At 44.2% G+C, this 12,132-nt stretch overlaps 1 protein-coding gene across 8 annotated transcripts in view; it reads right to left on the bottom strand.

Annotated features, from left to right (window-relative positions):
* RREB1 (ras responsive element binding protein 1) overlaps window positions 1-12,132 on the bottom strand; it is a 124,611-nt gene that overhangs the window by 3,690 nt on the left and 108,789 nt on the right. For 7 of the 8 annotated variants that reach the window (XM_027654164.1, XM_027654165.1, XM_027654162.1 and 4 more), the window contains one exon: window positions 3,011-3,757. In XM_027654164.1, coding sequence (XP_027509965.1) covers window positions 3,011-3,757 — 747 coding nt within the window. The remainder of the gene's footprint in view (window positions 1-3,010; window positions 3,758-12,132) is intronic. The other variant, XM_027654169.1, reaches the window with a different exon arrangement.

Below are 12,132 nucleotides of genomic sequence, written 5' to 3'. Positions count from 1 at the left end.
CTAGAAGAGAATTAAAAGACAAAATCAGCTGTAAGGTCACAAATGTGCCTTGAAACTCTTGTTTCAAGCAGTGTAAAACGCTCTGCCCTTTGTAAATTCAGTACCCATATCAAACATGGATGTCACATTTATGCTGATATTTTGCTTCTGTTCTAGCAAGCTAGCTGATGGAGTGCACGCAGGAATACAGATACATTGCCTATGGTACAAAAGAAAAATCAAAACTACATGTCTTGAGACAGCTACAAGCTTGGCAAGGCCCTGAACTAAGGAGGGAGGAAGACTATAAGCACCAGGTGCTCATTAGCATCCTGTTGAATTTAGTGTGCAATTTTTCTGGAAGAAGTTTTCAGTCAACCTCTGGATGGAAGGATGAGGATACAGCCCAGGTAACTGTGGTCAACAGCACATGAGAAATCATCTCCCTCTCTCTTAGATGCTGACGGATGGGTGAAGATGAAATGTGCAAGTTAATCACCGACGTTGAAGACAGGCTGTCAGGAATTACCCTTGCCACAACAGCCCCTCCTCTTTCTGTGAAGCAGAAGATAGTATCACCACGTTCCAAAATGGACATAGAACAGCTAAAGGACCTAGACTAGTGAGACATGGGATGTGCCTGGTAGAGGTGGTCAAAATTTACTGACCAAGTGAAAAATGCCTGCCTTGGGATGTTATTTACAGAGCTGCTGGTGTTCCTCAGCCCACTAGTGCTTTAGGACAGCTGTGACATGTGAAACCCCTAAAAAAATCTCTTCTCAGACATTCCAGAAATGCTACTTGCAGGACAAAATTCTTCCTCTTATTTTGCAATCTTAAGCTGCAGAGCATCTGCAGGCATTCTCTGCCGTAATCAGGTAGATTGCTGCAATCTCAGAGCTGCTTTTTGCACCTCAGATGCTTGAATACTTTCCTAAGCGTGAACTCATTGGAAAACAAAGTGGCCACAGCCCCACAGACAAATTTTGCCTGAAGTCCCAACCAAACATAGTGCCTCAGACTGCTGCTGGCCCTGACTGAAGGTCTCATCCTTTCCTTTCCAACTCCAACTCCCCAACCCATCTGTTCTTTCCAAATGCACCTCTTAAAGAGTTTTCAGTGCTGCAATTCCCTCAAGACACCATCTTGGGCCAATGACGATTAGAACAAGGCACCTATGGCTCATTAGTCACTTGTAATAATGCTTGGGATCACTAAAAGAAAACCCAGTACAAACTTCAGGGGACTGGCTTAAATGTGCAAGTACGTTGTGTTGTCCCTGGGAAGCCTGATGCTCCTTAGAAATGCTTCTCTCCAGTGCTCTGCTCAGGCACCTGCTAGCAAGGGAGGGTAGAGCTCTCCTGGAACATTTTCAGCCAAAAGCCTTTGCCCATCTAGCACTTGAGTGTGGCTGATGCAGCACTGTGGCTCACCCTGCGCTTGGGCCAGCAGCACCAGAGCATCTCACAGCTACTTGCTGGGAAGCAGCCTGCACTGAGAGAACGGAAAAAAATTTCCAGCTCAACTGGCGTGCGGTAGGAAGGCAGAGGTTTCTTGCACACTTCAGCATGTCCCAAACATTCCTCCTCTGAATAAGCAAACTCCCAAACCTTACAGTTATCTTTAAAAAACCCATACACTTAAACTGAAGTATAAGTAATGTGCAACCGGAACAAGGGGGAAGGAGAGAAGGACGAGAGTCCACCCACAATATTGGTGCAAAATCCTTGGCTGAAAATACGTTGATCTGACAGTGGGGGTCGGTGGTATTTACATTTATTAAATTTGAAGAAAGCACTGTCTCAGGTTCCTATTCCACATCTATTCTATGCTAAAACATCCTTCAGTGTCAAATAAGAAAGAGAAAAAATTAGGAAAGAAACATCCTGACAAGGCCCACATAACTCAGCATGCAATGAAAACAATTAAAACAGAGAGTATGGGAATCTCCACGGGCACACATCATCTGGGGATAAAGCTAGTAGTTTAGATATTAACATTTCCCAAAGCTTCTGCACTAGTATGAAAATAGGCACAAGAATAGGACCTGTCCCCTGTTTTACCTGTGGCTCAATGCCAGAAGAAAACAGATCAATTTTGCACTCAATTGGTTAATATTTATGATTTAGAAGGGTTGCAGTCTAGTTCAGGCTCTACTCTTTGGTGCAGTTTACTAAAAATTCCTATCAATTACAGAACAAATATTTTGTTAATCTTGAAGATCTGGTCTTCAGCAGAGAGCACCTTCAAAAGATACAAAATGTCGAACTACATTAGTTTTCCCACGTCAGAGCAGCTCGCCAGCAGCTAAAATACATAACTAATAAGGATGCATTAATAAGGATGAATGATTAATTCACCTTTGAGCTGGCTCATAGCTTCACCTCATTTGCAAGGCACTGCTGCAATCTGTCTATCACAAAAAGCAATCCCACTGCCCTCCCTGTCAAGTCATCAGACAAACGTTTTACTACCTGTGTTCCACCTTCCCTGCCTAAGTGCCCACTGTAGCTTTGCCTTTCACCCAAGCAGCAGGTCACACAGATCACCAGCACGTTACCCATATTAGGCTCAGATAATCAGACAAAGCCAGGCTATCTCTCTCTCTCTCAACTTCCACTCTTGAGATTAAGTCTTATCACATACTCACACGTTTCTCCACTGCTTGTCAAAATATTGGGAAGAGGTAAAGCCACATACACATGGCATGGTAAGAAGGGAGTCAGAAGCTGGACAGAACAACTTCCCAGGGATCTCCATACTTGCCCTCACCTCTAAACTCTGCAAGCAAGCATGGGGAAAAAGTTTGGGAATTGAAGATAAGACAGTGGTGGCAATTCCTGCTCTCTCCATAGGCTTTGTATGCAGCATGGGGGATTGGGGCACAGAAGACACCTTGCAGATACCTATAGGACTAAAAGCAGTGTCTCCAACCTCAAGTGCTAGCAGCCACCGTGCACCTACAGAGCAGATGCCTCAGTCTGGTGGCAGACTTGCTCACGTTCTGCTCTGCTCTCAAGCCTCCTCTTACCTGTATGAGACCGCATATGTCGCGTCAGATCTTGCAGAGACCAGAAACGCTTGTTGCACACAGTACAGACTTTCTTTCTTTTGTCTGCTTTTGCAGTACTCTTAGCCCCATCAGTCTTTGGTTTTTTGTCATCACTGCTCTTCTCAGTGGACTTTCTCTCTGTGCCTTCCCCCTCAGAGATGCTTTCGCTCTCTTCATTCTCCTTTCCTGTTGCCTCACAGTCCACAGGAGACTCCACTACCTTCAAGTCCAACGGAGACTCTTCCTGCTCAAGACCAGAGTCCTGCATCGAGGGAGCTCCTGCATCATCCTGAATGCTTTTGCTTTCATCCTCACTGCTCCTTTCATCCTTTCTGTCCTCACGAATGTGGGCCTTTTTGTGACGGCTAAGAGTGCCAGCAAACTTGAAGGTTTTGCCACAAATGTCACAGGCATGTTTCCTTTCAGTCTGAGAACTGCTGCCTGCGCCCTGGTCACTCTCTGCCAGCTTGAAGTCCATTAATTTGCTGGCAAAATTGAGGTCAAGACTTTTGTTACTTACAGAATCTTCCTCAGGGCCCTCTTCATATCCATCCACTTTTTCTTCAGCATCCTCTTCTGCCAGAAGGGAGTCAGCCTTTTGCTCCTCCTTGGGGCCGCACTCACTCTCTGGTAGCTCTGTCATTTCCTCTGACTGCTCCTTCTCGCAGTAGCTCAGGTTCAAGACTTTGTTTCCTGTAGCTAGCGTCTCTGCATCAGCCTGGCTGTCTGCAAGGAAACACAGAGAAACTTTCAGCGGGATGCTCTCTGATAATTCCCAACTACCAGCGGAAAGGCCTCACATGGACCCACAAGCATTGCTTCTGATCAAGCATCCAAACATATGTTTCTCTTATCTGTGACCGAGGCCAGTAACTTAAAGCTGAAAAGAGATCAAAACATCACAGAACCCAATTAACATGATGATACAAAATCTGTAACAAAATGCTTTCTTTTCCAAAATACACCCACAATCTTGGCAGTTTCTTGAAATCATTTTAAAATATAATCACTTTTACCAGAGAACACAAAATACTGAGACACCAAAGAAGAGCTGAGGTCACTACTATCACAAATACCGTTCCCGAGACACAGGGATATATTATTAATAAACTTGTGTATGAAAAATATGGACACAGATCAAAGTAATATACACCCACATATTAATCAAACTAATTTATGTGTAGCAGGAAATGCTTTTCATAGGGAATGTAAAGGCCTCATACAACCAACTGGTACAATTAAATGCTAGAGGTTAGTGCAGGCAGTAACACAGAAGTTGTTTAAAAACTTGGGTATATACCACAGAAGTGAAAGATGCAGAAGTTCATCCACACCTGGGTCTCTGATATGCCACTTGGAACCAAAACACAAAGCCAAGGGGCAGTAACAGGCAGCACTCTTTGCTGTTTCACAATTACCCCAACAAGAAGGCAAAAATCACTTAAGAAGTGATCCTTAATGATGTCCTCTGCTTCCTTACTGGTCTGTAGCATTAACGTTGCTGAAGACATAACAAATGTCCAAAAAATTAAAACAGATAAGGTGCTTAAGGAGGACAGAGGGCTGGAGCTGTACCCCCTCCAAGCTCTACACAAATAGTGTACTTGTAAATAGGAAATAAACTGATTGGCTCTGGAGGCCAAAGCTGATGATGATGCATGGCAAGTAATCGCATCCCCAGTGCCACTTTCCAGCAACTGTTCCAGGACACGAACTTTGCAAGCTGTGCTTTCTGAAAGCTGAAACTTCCCTTTGCTTTAACTCCTCCACCCCACCTTCTTCTTGTTGACAGCATGCAGCCAAGGAAGCCCACAACCTAACAGACATTTCAACATTCATCTGCAAGCCCGAAAGCTGCTGAGTAACTACAGGGATTTAGAAACTTTAGAAGAGCAGTTTAAGTTCTTTGTTTGAAAAAGTACAACATGTGCTTGTCTCCAAAGTGCCTAGATTTCCTATCACAGGGTTTTTTTCATAAGCAAAGAGCAATGACAGAAGATAAGAAGATAGTTCTCAAGCACTTATTAGTATGAACCTAATCTTGCAACATGACTTGCACTGACCCCATCTCCTCGCACTAGTGAAAATAAATGGCCATTAAACAAATGTCAAAGCACAGCAGCGTTTCCAGTGATAGTGAACAATCACTTAATAGTGCATAATCGTTGATATGCTTTTTCTTGGGGGGGTGGAAGGGGGAGAAGTGACCTGTCAAAAAAAATAATCTCACCTTTTAATCAAAACAGATCTGTTTACACAGACAGTGGATTACACAAAAGCCTTCCACAAAGTTCATTGCTCATCTAATTATCTGCCCATTAAAATACGCAAGCAAGCCATAATCTGTGTATAATACTAGAGAATTTGAGGATGGGGGCATCTGAAAACAGAGGTCACCTACAAGTGCCCTATGAATCTCCATTTGAATTCTGTGTTTTGACTTGCGATTATCTCTTGGCTATGTTAAAGCAAAAAAAAAAAATAGCTATTATTAAAAAAAAAAAAGGTCACTTCTAAAAATCAAGCTGAAATGCCAATGCACAATAATTAAGGGGAAGCACTGCTCCAGAGAAATGGGAGCCAGGCATGACTGAGAAGCCAGGCCCATGTGTGGTGCTCCTGGTTACATGTAGGTAGCCAGGTCTCACAGCTGCCAGTACAGGCAAGGGAGTGAGCCCAGAAGGCAAACCCAGGCCATATCAGCACAGGGAAGATGTTTAAAAAGGAAGCATGGCCATGGGTTCCTGCCTACTGTTTTCCACAAGCACATCTGGCTCTCACCAGCAGTGTCTCACTTTGGCCCATGAGCAGGGATGAAAGGAAGGATTAAAGGCAAAAGATGTGACTCCCTGCTGCTGCAGGAAGGGTCTTTGTCTTTCCTTGGCTACCCACTCCCAGCCCAGCCCTTGCATGGCCCTAATGTTCATACAGGGTCTTTTTCACCAGAGCACAGGTTTATGTTGCACTGAAGTGATCCTGTAATCATGCTCCCTTCAGGTTAGGGGCAGGAGGGAAGGGAAACAACAGGGAACAGGAGTTTCCTCCACAGCTGCCTTTGGTTGCCAGTGGAAGATGGACAGAGACAAAAATAGGACAGCAAAGTGGATCTGAGACATGAAGACCTTGAAGTGACACCAAGAGAAAGCACCTAAACCAGGTGCTATACCCTTGCCATCACTGCTCCCCCTCAGCAAAGTGAGGGGCACCTCCTGGCAGATATGGGCTGCCCTGTCTCATCCCCCAAAGGTCAGGAAATGCTCCCCTGACGGGATGTGTGTTAGGCCAAAGAAAGGCTGCAAGCACAGCACAGAGGGGGTTCATTAGGGAATGGGGTAGGAAACCATGTGAGCTGTTAGGATGGAGATGAGTGAAGAGCACAAGGAAACTGAGAAGAGAGAAAGCTCCTCTTTTATTGTACCCAGAGAGATATTCTGTAACTCTTTACTGACCAAACAGAAGACAATGGATGAAGAGTAAGTTTTTTCCTGGTTTTTCAAAAGGAAATATCATGAGCAAAGTGAATGAGAATATCCACTGGAATCACTCAAGTAAGAGCAAGCCAAAACCAGTATGTCTTAAAACTCTCAATACAAAAGTCCCAACTTTTACATTCAACATGTCATATATTATGCATGATTTTCCATTTTTTCCCTTTTTCTTCTTCTGCTTCCAGTATTTCCAAAAATATATTATTTTTCTTATAGTATACTCATTCTTCAGTGAACTGTACTCAAACTCTGTCTCCTCCTTTCCCCTGGGCCCCTTCCCATGGCTGGCCTGCAATTGCATTTTCCTGCACGAGAGATAACGCTTCAAGGGATAGGTGGTCCACAGGTAAGTGATGTTGCCTTACTAGCAAAGGCAAACAAATGAAGTTGACATCAAGAAAAACAAACTCTTGTTTAAACAATGTGCCTTCACAAAGGGCACAGACCACTGCAGATCCTGGGAAAACAGATGTACACAGGTTTTCTCTTCTGAAGCTGGCCCAGTGCCCCTGAAGGAAGACATTCAAAACTCAGGTAGTGATGTAGCCAGGAACATGTTGACATGCATTTGTGCTTGGGGGAGCACTCTTCCTTCTTACCTGCACAAACCAGATGTGCTGCCTGCTTTGTCAAGAAGGAGTGTCACAGGCCCCTTATGAAACTTCATGCATGTGCTTCATGTAAAGTGGTAATTCCTCACTAGCTGAGCTGCTCTGTAGTTATCCCCAACCCGTGCAGTTAGTTTTGCAGCTGGTGAAAAAGTGAGGTGCTCTGCACAAATCTTGGTTGTCTGGGGATGGGTGAGAATCAGCCCAGCTCTGCTATTCCGACAGACTGGAATAGCAGCAGGGGAGCTGTGAAGGTGTGTGATAAACAGACGTGAACACAATTGTGTCAGGTCTGGTGTGGGACTTCTCCTGCAGTGCAAAGGATAGCTGCAAGGGTAGTCCTGCACTGGCAGCTGCTTCATCCCCTCCAACAGAGGTTAGGCCTTGCCTACACTAAGTTTTTTTCCCACTTACATGCCTATCTGCAGCAACAGAGACCCTACTGGTCATAGAACTCCAGCAGGCTTGTATCTTACACAAGGAGGAGGAGGATTTTGACTGAGCCTTCAGATCTGGGCAAACATTCCCCCAACGAGGCCAAGCTCCTCTCAGATGGAATATCATATCCAGAATTTTGCTGATTTATGTTGCAGAGCAGTCACTTGATTCCAGCCAGTGAAGGAAACAGGATGCATGCGAAAGGCCTGCTGTTTCTTTCGGCCCTTTCACATCTTTCACTTACTAAGGCTGTAAAATGCTTTCTGGTCCATTTGTTACCCACACATATTTACACTTGGTGAATCAAGAGGACAAGAGTGGAGAAGTCCACTTGCCAAGGCTCCCACCTACCACCACTTCTTCAGCAACTGTGGGAGCAGAATACGTTACCTTGTCATGGACAACCAGTTTGTGTCACTCCTTCAAAATGACAGTAAGAAGGTGATGCTATTTGATGATGCCAATTCTGACAGCAGAGTCAAAAAAGATGCACAAGGTAAGGAAGAGAGAGTAGAAGAGCTGGGAGGTAAGCATGTATGGAAGAAGGCAACACAAAACAACCACTGGTAACTCAGCTGCTGCCTCATCAGCTCCTGGGAAAAAAAGAACTTCTCATGAGATGTATTCATAAGCAAAACCTCAAGGACTCAATCTGAGAATCCAAAAACTTTTCTGCTTGCATGAAAGAAACCACTATACAGTTGTAGCCAAAATCATTTTTCCTTCAAATTGTGGAAAGAAAAGACTGTTTTGCTAAAGTGTATTTACAATTCAAGTTGCAGTCTTTGGTCAGCCCAGTCAGAAGAATCTGCTTAATCTTTCATAGGTGGCAAGAAAGAGGAGGAAACTGCTTTCCTGCATACACAAACCAAATGACGAAGAGAGATGCCAAATGTGGAAAATTTCAGCTAAAGGGCAGATACAGATCAAGGTGGGGAGATTGCTGGTTTGACTTTTCCCCTTGGTTTTCTGTTTTCGTGGAAATACACTGGAATAGGCAGTAGAGCCTGAGACGCTAAGGAGTTATTAGATTAAACAGGGTGTAATGAAAACTATTTTGTGGCTAAAGCAAGTGTTTATTGACAAACATTCCTGACATCCCAAGAGAAGTGTTAGGAAACACATCACACAAATAATCCTCAAAACTGGAGCAGATAGAGCACTGGAAATGGATATTGTACAAACAGTTGGCATTATCAGTCAGATGAGCTGATGATATAATATTTTCCCTACATTAACTGAAATAACTCCAGCTAGTCTTATATTTTACAATGGAAGCAGCCACCACTAGGTGGTAGCAGTTCTAGCAAATTTGGCCTTTTCTGGAACCACTCACACAAAGCTGCTTCTACTTCCACCCACGAACTGGAAAACATCTTTTTGACCTGCAGAGTCAACTTGCTAATTTTTGGGCGTTATCTTTGTCCATTTTTATTGTAAACACTCTAAACACTAAAATTTAGCCACCTTCATTACATCACACGCACACACGCAAGTTAAATATTTAATCAGCCCACAGTTGAGAGAACTTCGGTCGTACCTGCATGCCTTTTGACATGAAAACATTCAAGACAGAAAAGGATTATTTACAGTAAATGGAACTGAATATATCTGGGGGGAAAAGAGAAAACCAGTTCTGGGAAAAAAACACTTTTTGCCTTTGATGCAACGTATGATTCCCCAGTACCTTCAAGAGAGCAGCTGAAGTCACAAAGAAAAGTTTTCAGGACTAGCTCTGACTGCACCTACCAAGGAGAAATCTGCACTGAAGGGAGTGGGGGTAAGGGAGAACCCCACGCTTTCAGCTTATGGTGAAATATGATTTATTTATTATTAATATGGTGATTTCCACCGTTCATCAGAAAGGCAGTCTGATGTAGAACCGACAATACAATAAGGAAGCTATACACCATCTCCTCAGTATCCTCCATACAACAGCTCCAGCACTTGGGCCAAGCCCCAGCAGCAAGTAGCTCTTGCTTTACCCTGAGCTGTGGCTCTGAAGCAGCTGTTAAACTTTGCCTGACACTGAAAAAACAGTTTTAAGCCCTTTGTCCTCTAGGAAATACCCACAAATGTAGTTCAGAGGTACAAACAGCTAGAACAGTTTGGAAAAAGTCCCCCACTATACCCAGGGCTCACATGATTTCTGGAGGAATCACAGAGTGGCAGATATCTAGAGCAAAGATGAATTCTGCTAAATGCCAGTTGGAAAGCTCACTGTCAAGTATACTTACTCTGTAAATATTTGCCTATTTAGCACAGAGCAGTTGTGTTCGATCCTCTCACACTAGAAGCAAGCCTCTTTACGAAAGGGATCTTTCCTTAGCAAAGTCTTTTTCTCTATTACGTAAGAGATAATCCCTTACCCCATTCCCATCCCACATCTCTTCTCTGTTAGCTGTATTTTGTTGCAAGAAGGGAGCATTCAGAAAGCCCTAAGGAGACAAAGTCAGGGCTGCTTTAATACGATGAAAGTGGGCAATTCATTAAGTCGCTCCACAGCTTCCTTGTAAGCCTCTCTGCCAGTACAGTTCTCCCCTGGTCTGACTACTGTGAGCCAGGCAAGATGTCCTCAGTTTGCTTCAGGTGCTTTAGACCATTCCTTTCCTCTCCATGCAGGAAGGATCTATCTGTGAAAGCCCCATCACTTACACAGCCTCCTCATCTCTGAATCCTATTCAAAATCACCATCCTGTTATTGTTTGGGTTTAAAACAAGACCAAAAGAAACCCTCTATAAACTTGTTCCCAGTGACACTATTGAACTGCACTTCCTGTCTTACACCTCATCTTAAAGCTTTTCTTCATTTATGGCTGACCAAACACCATTCATTCCCTTTCCTTCTGGTGTACAGTGAAATCCAGATGATTATTCATGTCCAAGGATGGAGGACGGTCCTCACAAGGACTCTGCATGTGAGCCCTGAGCATGCTACCTTCCTACTTTTTAAAGCCAGTACAAAAAGAGAAATCACCACATTTTAAACTAAGCCACAGTTTCAAATAGTTAATTTACTTCCACAGACTTGGAAATCCATTTTTCTTGGCCAATAGCAGGAGACCACAAGTGCAAAGCTGTTGAATGATTTTGGACCATGATTAAACACCACTTGGTCAAGCCAGTTATAAATGCTAAGCTGTGCTATAAAAGTGCATGTGATAACTTAGTGTACACTATAGGATATGGGTTCACCAGGATATTGCTGTCCAAAGCTGCAATTTGAAGACACAAAGCATTTGACAGCAAAGCCAACTTCAACAGCATCCCAGGAGATGCTGCCAGCTCCACACCCCAGCTGCATCAATGTGCTCTTTTAGGGCTGTACCGCCAGCCAGATCCGGGAACTGATCTCACGACTGCCAGTCCCTCTCCTTGCCCTTTTAATTTTTTTGAGCAGCTGGGTCAGCTACAGCTGCAGGGATGAACAGTTGGGAACAGGTTGAGCCAGTGTGGCCAAGAAGTGCTTTGTGTTATCCAACCATGGCCCAAGGCTCTGTCTGCTGGGGCAGGTTGAACCACTCTGATCAGCCCAGTGCCAGCTGCTAAGAACAACATCTACGTTCCACCAAGGTCCTACCCATCCTACGTGCTGCGCCAGTGCTCATCTGAGTGGCTTTGCCTCCTCACCCCATCGACCAGCTGAGCTGCATTAGGATCTTGCTGACTATAAAGTCAGCCTTCAATTGACTCAAGTAGAACATTTCAGTTTCATTCTGCCGTGAGAACTGTCAGAGGTGAGCACTTTCAGAGCCCTTTCTGCAGACTTTTGTTCTGTGAGGGGATCATGTCATAACATGAGTCTTCCTCTCTCATGCTGTAGCCATCTGTTGTCTGCATAGGCAGGATGAGCCCACGTGACACCCCAGGTACCGAGCTACAGCCCTGTGAAGTTACAGGCTGTTAACATGGTAACGAGGCAACTTAGTCTCTTCATGATAGGTAAGATCAAATCATGTCGTAACAGGTCCCCAGCACGGCAGATTGTAATGCCAGACTAGTACTGAGACCTGTATTACCACATTTGAATCACTGCAAGGCAACCTGCTGTATCAAAAGAAGAAGAGAGGATCAGAGAGAGTGGAAAGACAGCAGACTTTCCCAAACAAACTGGTGCATGGAGATGTAAGAAGAAAATCCTGTGCTCATTTTTGTGCAATCTGATCAGCAGCTACCCTGAGGTTGAGGGTAATAACTCATTTGTAATTTTAACTACCCTGATGCACAGAGCCAACTTCTTGCCGCTTTTAGGTTTGTTACTTCAACAATTATCCCGTGAAACCAACTCTGAGCAACACTAAGTGACCATGTCTGTACTGGAGGTGTGAACACCTTACAGCAACAGCTCCCTTGTGCAAACACTTTTCAGGCAAGAGGCATGTACCACCATCTGCTGAGCTTCCTTCTTGCACTCATCCCATTTGGTCAGCACACTAAAACCCTGAGTGACTGCGCTCACCTTTGGATTTGTGTCAGCTTCTCCTTTCTAGCTAAATGCCACTCACCTGCCTACAACAAAGCCTTGTATGATCAGTCAATTTCTTTTGCTACTAATTGTCAAGACAGA

This window comes from Corapipo altera, unplaced genomic scaffold (genome assembly GCF_003945725.1).
Source record: "Corapipo altera isolate COAL_440 unplaced genomic scaffold, ASM394572v1 60, whole genome shotgun sequence".
Taxonomy (NCBI): Eukaryota; Metazoa; Chordata; class Aves; order Passeriformes; family Pipridae; genus Corapipo; species Corapipo altera.
Note: the sequence above shows the minus strand (reverse complement) of the source record. Positions and strands in the feature narration are given on the sequence as shown.